The 12,953-nt window shown below is 46.4% G+C and overlaps 1 protein-coding gene across 1 annotated transcript in view; it reads right to left on the minus strand.

Annotated features, from left to right (window-relative positions):
• Window positions 1-268: 268 nt before the first annotated feature.
• The window catches only part of N4BP1 (NEDD4 binding protein 1), a 56,539-nt gene continuing 43,854 nt past the window's right edge, over window positions 269-12,953 (minus strand). The window contains exons 4-7 of the mRNA XM_068991744.1: window positions 11,735-11,831; window positions 9,299-9,406; window positions 7,282-7,389; window positions 269-5,516 (exon numbers count right to left, since the gene is read on the minus strand). Coding sequence (XP_068847845.1) covers window positions 5,159-5,516; window positions 7,282-7,389; window positions 9,299-9,406; window positions 11,735-11,831 — 671 coding nt within the window. The 3' untranslated portion in view covers window positions 269-5,158. The remainder of the gene's footprint in view (window positions 5,517-7,281; window positions 7,390-9,298; window positions 9,407-11,734; window positions 11,832-12,953) is intronic.

The raw sequence follows: 12,953 nt of genomic DNA on the forward strand, positions 1-12,953 counted from the left end.
TTGTGGGCAGCAGGTCAGAGCACACTGCTTGGCTCAGCCGGGGGCAGGTGCCCATTCCTGGACCTGGTGGTGGTAGAGACTTGACAAGAAGGAAAAATGTGTAGTGGGTTCCAGGGAGCAACTGCCGAGAATCTGATACTTGAAGGCCTTGCTGGCTGCTAGATGCCGCTGTCAAGAAGGCACCATCCTCCAGGTCAATTGAGCAGACTTTATTGAGCACCTATTAAGTGCAAGGCACTGTGCTAGGTGCTGAGGGAAATACAGAGAGTGAACACAGAAAGCCCTGCCCACGAGGAGCTCACAGTCTAGAAAGAGAGGTAAGACAGAGTACACGATCAGCCGCAGTGACACCAACCAGAGTGGCCAGTGCTGGGAGCAAGACACAGTGCTGCGGGGTCACGGAACACCAGGAGGCTGCTTCTGGCCAGCAGCTTTAGGCAAAGGCAGAGAGGGCACAGGGCCGGGCCTTTGAGGGGGAAGCCATCTGGGAGAAAGGGCATTTTAGCAGAGAAGAGATTCACTCAGAGTGGGAGCCCACAGGTGACGGAGGAAATTGTGCGGCTGCAGCGAGTGGGCCATCATGTACGACTGGGAGGTAGACTGCCAAGGATACTAAGCTCAGGAGGGTCTAAACTTGATAGTCTGGTCAAGAGAGCCACTGGCCACTGGCCAAGAAGAGGGGTGTGCAGAAGCGTATCTTCAGAAGATAAATCTAGCAGCTGTGCAGTCTCAGGGAGGTAGAGGGGGAGAGCAGTGAGGTGGGCTGACAGGTCAGAGCCTGATGCCCACAGGGAGGCCATGAGCACAAGATGCGGGGCGGGGGGCAATGGCCAAAAAGGGACAATGGTGGATGAGGGGACCTTGTGGCAGGGTGGGTGGGAAAAGACAAGAGAACAGATGCAGGCAGAGGGCCTGGGGGCAGTGGGTCTGGGGATGTCTCAGGGCTTCTAAGTAGAGCTAAATATGCACTCATAAGGGGTAGGGCTGGAGTTTGGGAGTCACTTCAGCAAAGAGGGGATGGTTTGAGTCAAGGAAGTGTGCTGATCTCTAAGGGTGAGCGATTCTCAAAATGTGGGCCATGGACCACCTGTGTGGGAACCATCCAGGGAATTTGCTGAAATGGCAGATTTCCACGCTTTACGCCAGAGCTACTGAATAAACCTCTCTGGGGGTAGTGCCCAGTCATCTGCGTTTTTATTAAGAACTGCCCTCCCTATCATGCGTCCCACAGCTGGTCTGAAGTTTGGAAACCACCTGTTGAGCTGGTCTTTCTGCTGAACTGGCCTTTAGGTACAAGAAGGAAAAGGAATGAAGACTGTTAAGGAGTGAGGGAAATCTCAGAAAATAGGGAAAGTAAGGGTCAACAGTCGCAAAGAGTCGGACACGACCGAGCGACTGAACTGAACTACTCCTTGGAAGGAAACTTATGACCAACCTAGATAGCATATTAAAAAGCAGAGACATTGCCAACAAAGGTCCGTCTAGTCAAGGCTACGGTTTTTCCAGTGGTCATGTATGGATGTGAGAGTTGGACTGTGAAGAAAGCTGAGCGCCGAAAAATTGATGCTTTTGAACTGTGGTGTTGGAGAAGACTCTTGAGAGTCCCTTGGACTGCAAGGAGGTCCAACCAGTCCATCCTAAAGGAGATCAGTCCTGTGTGTTCACTGGAGGGACTGATGTTGAAGTTGAAACTCCAATACTTTGGCCACCTCATGCAAAGAGTTGACTCATTGGAAAAGACCCTGATGCTGGGAGGGATTGGGGGCAGGAGAAGGGGATGACAGAGGATGACATGGCTGGAAGGCAGCACCGACTCGACGGACATGAGTTTGAATGAACTCCGGGAGTTGGTGATGGACAGGGAGGCCTGGCGTGCTGCAATTCATGGGGTCGCAAAGAGTCGGACACGACTGAGCGACTGAACTGAACTGAAGGGTCAACAATGTCATGCTACAGTTACTGAATGTGGACATGGAGATTCAGGATTGGGAAAAGGTTTCCGAATTTGGAAACTGACTGGTCTCCAATGACTTCCCTCAATTAATCCCACGTGATGGGGTGGAGGCCAAGTTTGCAGACACAGAAGTGAAAAGTGGGAGGGGGAAGGAAGGTAGCAATGAACAGAGATCCTTAGGGAAATCAGGTTGTTTTACTCTCAGGATCTGAAGTATGTAGGGAAAAATGAGAGCGGTAGATAAGAAATGGAGTGAGTTAGAGTAACTAACCAAACAAGCTACAGCTGGGTGATGAGAGGAGATGGGCTGAGGGACCCAGGGTGAAGAGGACAGGTGGGGACGTAGAAGGGTGCTGGGGAGGTAGAGGTGGGGGGAAATTCCTTAAGGAAGGCCACGTCTCAGGGATGTATGGGAGGCAGGCTGGGCCTGAGGTGGGAGTGGTGCCAAGGCCCAACTCCAGCGGGCCCAGTGTCATTTCCCATGGTGGGGGGAAGGGCATGAGACTCAGTGGGGGTGGAGGTTCAGAGCATCACGGATTCTATTTGCGGATCATATTCCACAAATGCCACAATAAGCCTAAGCGATAAAGGAAGATTATCCCTCCTCTCACTGACACCAAAAGCTACAACAGGTCAACGGAGTCCCTGGTGGCAGTCACGCCCTGCTAAGCCTGCCAGAACAACGCTGACCCTTCATCCAGGACGGCTGAGCCTTCTTACTGTTTTTCTAGCCACTGGACTATAGGGTCTCAAACACTGACTACTTGACAGAAAGACCAAACCAGTCTTTCTTCTCCTGGGTGGCAGTCTGGGGCCTGGGGAAGAATGTAGGCCCAGAGATCATTCAGCATCACTGCCTACTTATTCTTTAACTCCGGACAACTTCTCTGAGTCTACCGAACGAGGGTGGCGCCCTCTGCCCTGCCACCTGCTTCGCAGGAATGCCATGGAATACAGGGTGCTGAGTGGCCTGGAGGAGTTACAACACTGCTGCAGACACTCCCCAAGGTGGCTCCGAACACCTACCAGGGGAGGCAGACCGGGAGTGTCAACACTGAGCCTGGTATTAAGAGGAGTCTGAGAACAGGTAATGACTTCTTAAAAGAACGGTTTGAGAATTGAGCTTTAAAATATTAAATTTAACTACACTTGACAAGATTTCAGAAAGAACTGCGGATTCTGTTTCATGTTATAATTTACCAAGGTAAGTAAGTAATGCTTTTCTGCAATTCCTCCCACTTACCTTCTGCACTCTTCCTTCCTGCACCCAAGAAAGAGGAAAGGGGCTGGTGGAGCTCTCAGAGACAATACTAAGATCACAGAGGCTTATGTAATTCAAAGGTCAGGTCACTTCTAGAGCCTAGAAAACTCCTGACCTCTAGGCCTAGCCAGCTCTACCTAGCATCAGTGGAGCCTCAGCCCCGCTTCCAGGAAGACCAGTGGCTAAGTCCTGGCAGTCAAGGCGTGCTCCTCAGGTCCTTCTCTGAACAGGAGCAGTGCTGGATTGGCAAGGCCACTTGACCTGGAAGGTAAAGTCACTGTGAGAGGGACCCAGCCCTCACACCTCTGCTGTTGTTTTTAAAAACCATCATTTGTGAAGCTGAGGCACAGGGGCTGTGACTGAAGTTGCCTTCTGGCCTCCACGTGCACAGCTGGATGACTTGGGTATCCTACCCCCAGCTGACAACCAGCTCCACACCAGAATGCATCTTAAAGGCATCCAAGAGAAAACATGACTGAAGTCCGAATTTGTCCACCCGAGGACTCTGGACTCACCCCCAGAGGGGTGCAGGATCATACATGCCTGGAGGGAGCACTGTGGGGAGCCAGCCAGGTCTGCTCAAGGCCAACTAAGTCCCTTCACCATGAAGAACAAACCTGCACTGAGTCCTCTGAAATTGTTTCTGGGGGCCACAAGAGATGTGATCTACAAGGCAGATGTGAAACTGATCGTGAGCAGCCTGGGGAAAGCACAAGTATAAAATACAAAGCCCTTTGAAGGTCCAGAGAACAAGAATGATGTTAACAGTTAATTATCCAGAAAAAGAATTTTCACTGACACAGAATTTAGGCAACACTGAAAACACAATACTAAGATATCAATTCTGAGAAAGACCCATAGGAAGGGCAGCTTAGGAGAACACTAAAGAGATTAATACAGGAAAAATAAATATGGGGCTCTGGGCCCCCACAGAAGCTACTAATGCTATTTATTGGCTTGGGTCATTCTTGAGAATAGAAAACCAGTTTTTTGGCAAAGCTGCACAAACTTCACATGGGGCGTCTCCCAAGGTTGTGGACACCAAACTACTGTAATAATGACGCTCTTCACTAAACTTCCTCACATCCCACTAGTATCTTCAGAGCTAAGATGTGACTTCTAGAGTCAGTCAGGGACTGAGTGGTGAGTGTCCCAGCCATGCATGAGGGATCCAGTCCACTGCTGTGGACTTGGGCGCGTCCAGACAGAGGGCACTTGGAGCCTCAGTTCCCTCTTCTGCAGGGTGGGAAGGGAGGAAGGGCTGGACTATGTGGGCTCTCAAGCTTCTCCCAGCCGGATACTCCGTGCATCTAACTCTGCCCTGGTCATTAACAATGGCTAGGCACAAGGTGCCATCTAGTGGCACCACTTGTCCACTCTCACAAATGGCTCCAATGAAAGACCCCAGAGGAGCAAAATTAACTCCTACGGACTCTAATTCCAGGGGTGAGGGTAGAGGAGGCTAGGAGGGTGAGCACACTTCATGTCAGTGGACGTGACATAGTCATCTCAAGAAAATATACTTTAAGAGTTCTTGCTTTCCCTAAGAAAGCAACTTTTTTTTTTTTTTAAGAAAGGCTAACCATATCCATTTGTCAATATTTTCAGCATTAAGGAAAATAGTTTAAAAAACATAAAAATGTAAGTGCACTCAAAAGTAACTGCTATTAAACAGTTCTGAACAGGCAGAAAATGTAGACTTTCCTTTTACAGAAAATGTTAAATCTGTAATAGCAGCATAATGTATATATATAAAAAAGCTGGTTTTGAAAACCCAGATTTTTTTATACACAAAACATCTGTGTTTTTTTTCTCCTATACACTACAACAGCATTTCCACTGGGAAATTGGTTTCTTCACATTATGTCACTTCCTGCTGCCACATGCAGATACTAGCTTGCGTGTATGTGTCTTCAGCCCGGAGCCCCAGCTCCCAACAGCCTTCAGTCCAATACCATGGCAGAGAGCGCGTTCAGGTCTTTCATGTATGGATGAGCCGCCAAGATCTGGTCGATTTTCAGTTTCTGCTCTGAGTCAGGGAAGATCTTCAGAAGGGCTTCCCTCAGCTCGTTGGTTTCTGCAGGAGATCTCTGTGCTGGCATGGGCAGATTCTGCTGGATGTTGGGAAGGTTGGGCAAAAGTGGGAAGCGGGGTTGCTGAGGAAGCCAGTGGCTGGGTGGGGTGCCCTGAATCCGGGTCGGAGGCTGGTGGCTGGTGCTGGCTGCCTGGGCGCCAGGGACTCTGAAGCTGGGGTCAAACATGCCCACATTTGGCAGGGCGTTGAGTAGGGGCTGCATATCTCTGTGAATGGAAGCAAGCCCTCGTGAGCTAGGTTAGGAGACAAACAAGAAATCTGTCTAAAAATATCTGCCGCTGACGCCAAAACTCAAGGAGCTGCTCCCTGGCCTCTGAAGGCAAGAGAAGACTGCAGCCATGGCAGGGAGGGCAACCACCCACAGACAGACTGGTGGGGATGCCACTAACACCAATTCCAGCCCAGTCATGACAGGGAATGCTGGCTCTTCAGGAGCCACTCCACTTCCTGGCCTGCTGCTGTGAGGACTGACCCCACCCAGCTGCTTGGCTCTGAACCAGGGTGTACCAGGAAGCTTTCAAAAGATCTGGACACAGGACCATACTCTCTTGCAGATTCAGATTCTCCGTGGGGCCAGGCTGATGGGGATCTTTGGGCAGAGAGGCTGCCTCCCCAGCCCCTCAAGTCTGAGTGAGATGTTGGTGTCCACAACTTGAATGAGTGTGTCTAGGGCATCTCTACCATTAAAAAGCCCCCATTTGATTCTGCTTGCAGGAGAGAAACGGGGCTGACTGAACACTTTTCCCAACTTCAAAAGCTCAGTCCCTCCGTGGGGGCGGGGGTGTGTGTGTGTGTGTGCAATGACTAACTTCGTATTCAATGGCTCTTACGTGAGCAGGCAGGACTGACCCTGATGCCAGGCTGCTGAGGCTGGCGAAGGAGAAAGAACTCTCCTTCCGTTAAGTTTGACCCATGGACCCTGATGCTTGCACACAGGCCTTAGGTCTTAAAGCCTAGCAAAGAATTTCCAAGTAAAGACTTTGGAAGAAAAATAAGATGTATGGCCATTCAGCAGGTGCTTAAAATGGCTACCATTCTCTTGGTGGAGGCAGGTAGAGAAGTAGGACCTTTGGGAACGGAGCCCTCATCTGTGTAATGAAACACAAAGGCTCAAAAGAGAAATGATTCACAAGACCTGGGAGTGGAAATCATGCTGGTCTTGTGTGCTGAAGACAGTTCTGTGTGAGCCACCTGCCCTTTCCAATCCAAAACCAGAATCCCCCAAAGGCCCTGTCATAAACGGAGAGGATCAGCTCTAAAGTCTCACTGTCTTGAATCGCTGGGGGAGCTGTCTCTCATTCCTTTCAGCTTACACCCCTTTCAGCTGAGAAATACACAGAAATGTAGCTTATTTCACTTTTTAAAAAGAGAAAAGGCCTATCACTGGGGAATACAATCTGCCATTTAGGTGCACAGGACTAACGATGTCCATTCTTGAGAACTCTGAAAATGGAAACACATCTTTAAACACAAAAAAACAAACAAACCCCAATCTACAAGAAAGAAAACCTAAGCTATCAAGTTCATTTCAGACAAATATAGAATACTTGCTTCTCTACTCGGTGAGGTAGATAGTAACAGTTTCCCAGGTAGTGATTCCTGAATAGTAAGTAAATTCATATAAGCATAAAATATCCAAAGTAGATGACTTGACGAAATGACCTTAAAGAGACACACACACACAGAGCCTGGTCAGCACCCACGAGTGCGCGGCCGCCAGCCCTGTCTTCTCTGACCACAGAAAGTCTGGCCCCCACCCTCTCTTCTGGGACTAAAACCAAATGAGCCACAGATGAAGATTCGGTCTCTGGGAGACATTCCACCTATATTTCACCAGCACTAAATCTACGGCTATTCTTAGAAATAACATACCATTCATAACATTCAGGGAGAGAGTGCACTTGCACTTGAAGCACAACCAACTGAAACAGATTTGTGAGCACAGGACAACCCGGAAAAGGAAATAAATACCTAAGGAAGACTTCCTTCCGAAGAAATTCTTCTAATCGAGGTCCACTTCTTCCCAGAGGGTCATCAGGAACCATAAATATGTCCCCCACAAAGGTATACTGGAGCAATCTGCAACAGGGAGAATGATTACAGCGTGGGGGAGAAAAGTAAATTAGGAGACTGCTTAACCGAATCCACCGGCAACGCAAGAGACCCCAGTCCAAGTCCTGGGTCGGGAAGATCCACTGGAGAAGGGACAGGCTACCCATGCCTTCTTGGGGTATTCTTCTATCAGTGCTCTTGGGCTTCCCTTGTGGCTCAGCTGGTGAAGCATCTGCCTGCAACAATGCAAACCTGGGTTTGATCCCTGGGTTGGGGAGATCCCCTGCAGAAGGGAAAGGCTACCCCACTCCAGTATTCGGGCCTGGAGAATTCCATGGACTATGTATGGATAGTCCACGGGGTCACAAAGAGCGGGACGTGACTGAGAGACTTTCACTTAACAGCTAAAGCAAAGAAAACCACACACACCCCAGTGAAACCACTTTCTCTTTTGTATACAAATACAACAGAGTGAGAAACTTTTACCTACTGGCTCTCATATTTATCAAGACTTTCATATTTTTATCTGGGCTTGGGAAGCAGCTTCCTTTCTTAATATAAGGTTCAATATAACTTTGAAAAACAAGATGGAAAGACTGTCACCATAGGATACAATGGGTGCTCAACAAAGGTTTAATTTTTGAATAAATGAGCTCATAAGCAAACCTACTGATGTTCTTTTAAAAAAGGGAATTAGTATACGAAGAAATACTGAAGGTCAGTTGAATACGATTTATCAAGTCTAGAAAAATGTTTTTAAAAGTCCAAATGGCTGATTTGCTGCCTAGATCTTGGTTTCTGCCTTGCTTTATGACTTCTGAAGGCAATGGGTTGGTGTGTGAGTGAGTCTTCACTTAAACCTTCTATGCACACACAGATGAGTGTCCAATAGACACTGACAATGACCTCAGGGCACAAATCCAACAGAAACATGTGCTAGCAGATTAATGGCTTGTTAACTGTGCCCAGAAGGTCAAAGACCAATTCTCACTTCAGCTATCAACAAGTTTCTTAACAGAATATGGGTCAAATGCATATAGTAACTAACTTTCACCTGGGTATCATTTTCTAAACCCCTCTAATGATTCAAAAAACATAAATATCAGACAAGAGGCAACCATGAAACCCCCTAGACAGGTAAGTATGTAGTTATACTAGTTATATACCAGTTATACCAGATATACACAAGCTCAAGATATGTTTTTTAGATTTCCAGCACTTATGACTCATCCCTGGCACTACCATAAGACTACTGGTTTTTGGTAAGTACTTGTCAGATGATGCTTGTTTATAGAAAGTCCTGGAAGCCTGTGTTCACTGATCTTAATGCAGCTGAACACACTCGGTGTCATCACAAACAGAAAACTTACTTTGTTATTTTGGATATTCAATGTGCTTTCAATACAGATGACTAAACTTTGATGGTAAAATGCTCAAGAAAAGTATCCAATATTAAAAAGTAGAAGTACTCTTTCCTTTCCCCAAAGTGAAAACCCAGTCAGCATACTGATTTTGGTACTATCCTCTTGCTGAAATCACAGCTGTTATCAAACCTAGCCTTCATATTTCACTGTTGAGTAAAGCCCGGGGGAGGCCCAATGACTTGCTCAAGTGTCCCTTGGCATCAGGCCACGGTCAAGCTAGGTGGTCATTTCTGCTCCATCATACAGTTAACTGGGCCACAAAGATACTCCTCTTGCCAGGGGACAGTGGTCTACGGAAGATGCCTGTGGACACCAGAGTGCATTCACACGTGGCCTGCTGGTGCTGCTCTGTGCTCAGCCCTCCCGCTCACTGACAGGAGCCAGCGACCCTGCGGATTGGAAACACAGTCTTATGGTACCTGTGGTCTCCTGAACTGCTTCCAAGGTGGACAAAACACAAACAGTAAACAACAAAAAACATCTCTGACAAAAGACAAAGAAAAATGTATTACCTTTTTGTAATTATTTCTCTCCAGGAGACTGACTCAGTAACAAATTCTCTGAAGTTATCATTTGTTACAATTATGCCACCAGTTTTGTCTGCTAAGTGTAGTAGAAACCTATGGTAATATAAGAGTGGTTAAAACAGGCAAGCAGGCATCCCTAGCTCAGAGTAGCTTTACTATAAAAACAAAAGGATTTCCTCTTCACAGCAAAATCAAAGAATTTAACCAAGGTTGGGATGCAGAAAAGTTAAGCCCCTGTCAACTGAACATCAACTTGAAATACTGAACACCTAAAATTACGAGAGTGATTATAAATGAAGGTCTGGTTTTCATAAATCTTTTTAAAAAATAATCTTAACCACAATTTACACATTTTTCTAGACAAGCTGTATCATCAATAAAGAGTGGTAATATGATAATGCATAAGGACTAGAGAAGGAATGAATCAGAATCGATGCCTGTGAAATCACTATTCAGTTTTCAGTTGCTAAGCTACGGTACTTTGGTTCTAAGATTAGCCTTGCCACAGTCAGCCTTGCACTTTTTTTTTAGACTAAATTCACATTTTCTGCTCTGACTTCAGAAGATGTCCAGAACTGGCATTAGGTTTAGTCCAAGTTATACATACACTCAAATGCAAATTATGAGAAGATATATGGTGATCGTATGGGCTTCCCTGGTGGCTCAGAGGTTAAAGCGTCTGCCTGCAGTGCAGGAGACCTGGGTTCGATCCCTGGGTTGGGAAGATCCCCTGGAAAAGGAAATGGCAACTCAATCCACTATTCCTGCCTGGAGAAGCCCATGGATGGAGGAGCTTGGTGGGCTACAGTCCACGGGGTCGCAAAGAGTCGGACACGACTGAGTGACTTCACTTTCACTTTTCACTTTCATATGGTGACCAAAAAGTTTAACAAGTAAACATTACAGAGAATTCTGTTTCATCATTCGAGATTATTCATGTTCAAACCCTCTTAATGAGAGATTTCTGAGGATAATATGAGTTTCATCCCCTAGTCAGAATGACCACATTTGTCTGAGGCAATGCAAACAAAGATAATGAAACAATAAAATGAGTGAAATCACTGGAATTAAAGGCGCAAAACAACTGCTTTTATTATCAGTAGGGGGTACTTAAAAGGAGATCAAAAAATAAGCCTCATTAGTTTCAGAAATCTTAGGAAAACTTGATAAGTAAATATGATTTAGCATGAATATCTTAAATTATTTCTAATTGGCATGAACAGTAAGTAGTAATGTTTGTCTACAAGTATTAATGAAAATAGGCAGTAAAGCTTCTGGGCGTGTACTGTGAATCAGGACACATGTTCACATCTGCTAAAAACCCAGAGAGCCACATAAATTAAGTGAAAACGTAGTTTACATACTTGCGTGTGCATTCAAATTCTGCAGGTTTGAGAAGGAAGCTGCTGCATTAACAGCCTCTGAAGGCTGTTCATGAGCCTGGCAGTCCAACCCGCCTTTTCATGTGAGCTCTCCAGGGTCCCTACCAAGTATCTCTGGAGCAAGGGTAATCCCTCCATCCCAATCTCCCAATACTTTCTCACCTACGCCCCTACCCCCAGGTGCTTCCTCCCGCACTCTTTCATGCCATCTCGGATTCTCCCCAGATCTGGTCTCTCATACCAGCCTGGTGAAGGGCAAGAGGTTGTCAGTGAGGAGGCCCTTCGGACCTTCTGCTGAATGTCTGCTATCACTCCAAGTTATCTTCCCCTGCCAAGCTCCTCTTTCATCTCTCACCCATCTGACCATCATTCACTACCTTGGGTTAAAGCTAAGCGCTGTCTTCCACGTGAGGGAGCACTGTGGTAGAACAATGAGGCAACACCACCAGGGTGCTGTAAGGGCTAGAGGTCAGAGTGACAGAGGGTGAGGGCAGGAGAGCAAAGAACAGGACGCCAGCACTTCAGTTCCTAGACACTCGCCTCAGCACCTGCTCCCTGAGCAATGTACCAACCTAAGAAAGGCGGCTTATTCCTTTAACACGAGGGTCAGCTGAGACCGTCTTCTATTATATGGAAGAAATGCTGAGGGCTCAGGCATCACAGTGACAGACTAAGTCACCAGCCAGATAGAACCAGGAGGAGACAGAGGAAGTGTGAAAAGCACTCTTGAGGCTGCCACACTAAGATAAAACAAACATTACTTTTAGGAAGTATTTAAAAAGACTACAACTCAATGTGGGCTTTTACTTACAGATTCTCAGCCATGTTTTATTAAAAAAGTTTTTTAACTCAATAGCTTCTTTGGTAATGTCCCTGAATGTATAACCTTAAAGACTATGAATGTTAAAATTCTCAAACTTGGGTCAAGCATGTCCTTTTAAGATGTGGATTCAGGTGCCAGATGAACTGTCTGGTGGAGCAGGTGGCTGGCTCCTCACCACCCCACACCCACTTTAGAAAGGAAAATAGCCTTTCATACCTGTCATCATGAGAAGCAATTCTTTCTCCAAAGACCATCCGTGCAGGAGTTAAAGATAATATTCCAAGCTCCTGGAGCTGGGTTAAGAAGTGCTGTTCTGTTTATGGAATAAGTTGAATACACATTCAGAAAAAGGCTATCTACCCAGATGTTTCAATAAACGAAAGCACCCCCAAATGTTTCACTTGGAGACTTGTGGGTAACACTTTTTCTATTGACTCACAAAGATTGCATTTTATGAACTTACTGGGAAGGGGGAAAAAAATCAAGGAAGACATATTCCAAAACAAATGTAATGTAAAAATTGACTTTAGCCATTTTTTAAACTTAAAAATGTTCAACTTATTTGCTTCTTAAGAATAAACCATAAACCTATACATAAAGGATCTTACTATTAAGAACTTTTTCTCAGCTCTATTACAAGCAATAGAGGACAAAGAGAGTGAGGGCCAAAGTCCCTGAGGGCAGGGGATGGACTAGAAGAGGGATGCCAGAGAGGCAGATAGACTGTTCTGTCCTGATCCCGAAAAGGACTGCTTGGTCCCTATTCCAAGAGTCTGTCAAACCTCCCTCTGATTGCTACCCTATCTAATCTCTTCTCTGTACATCGGTACAAATATTTACTGATTTTCATGGGAGTGGGTCATGACAGAGAATAAGAGGGCCAAAACCTCAAATGAGTAATAGGCAAAACAGCAGCTCCAGGCTCAGGGTCCGAGAGTCCCACTGCTGCATTCCCTACAGTGGCGCTCACCACTGACTCAGGCTGAAATGTCCACACACACTGCTTTACGGCTCTAGAAATGCACAGCACGTAAGGCTCACAAGACTCTTTCAGGGATCCTACTGCAAAAATGACTGAAATGAGTAGTTCTGCCTTATTCTCAAGTACCCTCTGCTAGGACAAATACACTTCCCCTGAGGGAGGGAAGCTGGGATACCTGGGAAATGTACTTTCACCATTTCTACCCTCAACAGCGACTAAGTTTTATTACTTCCTGGTGAATGTGCTGCGTGGGTCCTGTTCTCACCCTTCCTCCTCCCAGTCTACCTTTTATTTCCAGGTAGTCTGATGCATCGGAGAAGGCAATGGCAGCCCACTTCAGTACTCTTGCCTGGAAAATCCCATGGATGGAGGAGCCTGGTAGGCTGCAGTCCATGGGGTCACTAAGAGTCAGACACGACTAAGCAACTTCACTTTCACTTTTCACTTCCATGC

The sequence above is a fragment of the Capricornis sumatraensis genome, chromosome 20 (genome assembly GCF_032405125.1).
Source record: "Capricornis sumatraensis isolate serow.1 chromosome 20, serow.2, whole genome shotgun sequence".
NCBI classification, from domain to species: domain Eukaryota; kingdom Metazoa; phylum Chordata; class Mammalia; order Artiodactyla; family Bovidae; genus Capricornis; species Capricornis sumatraensis.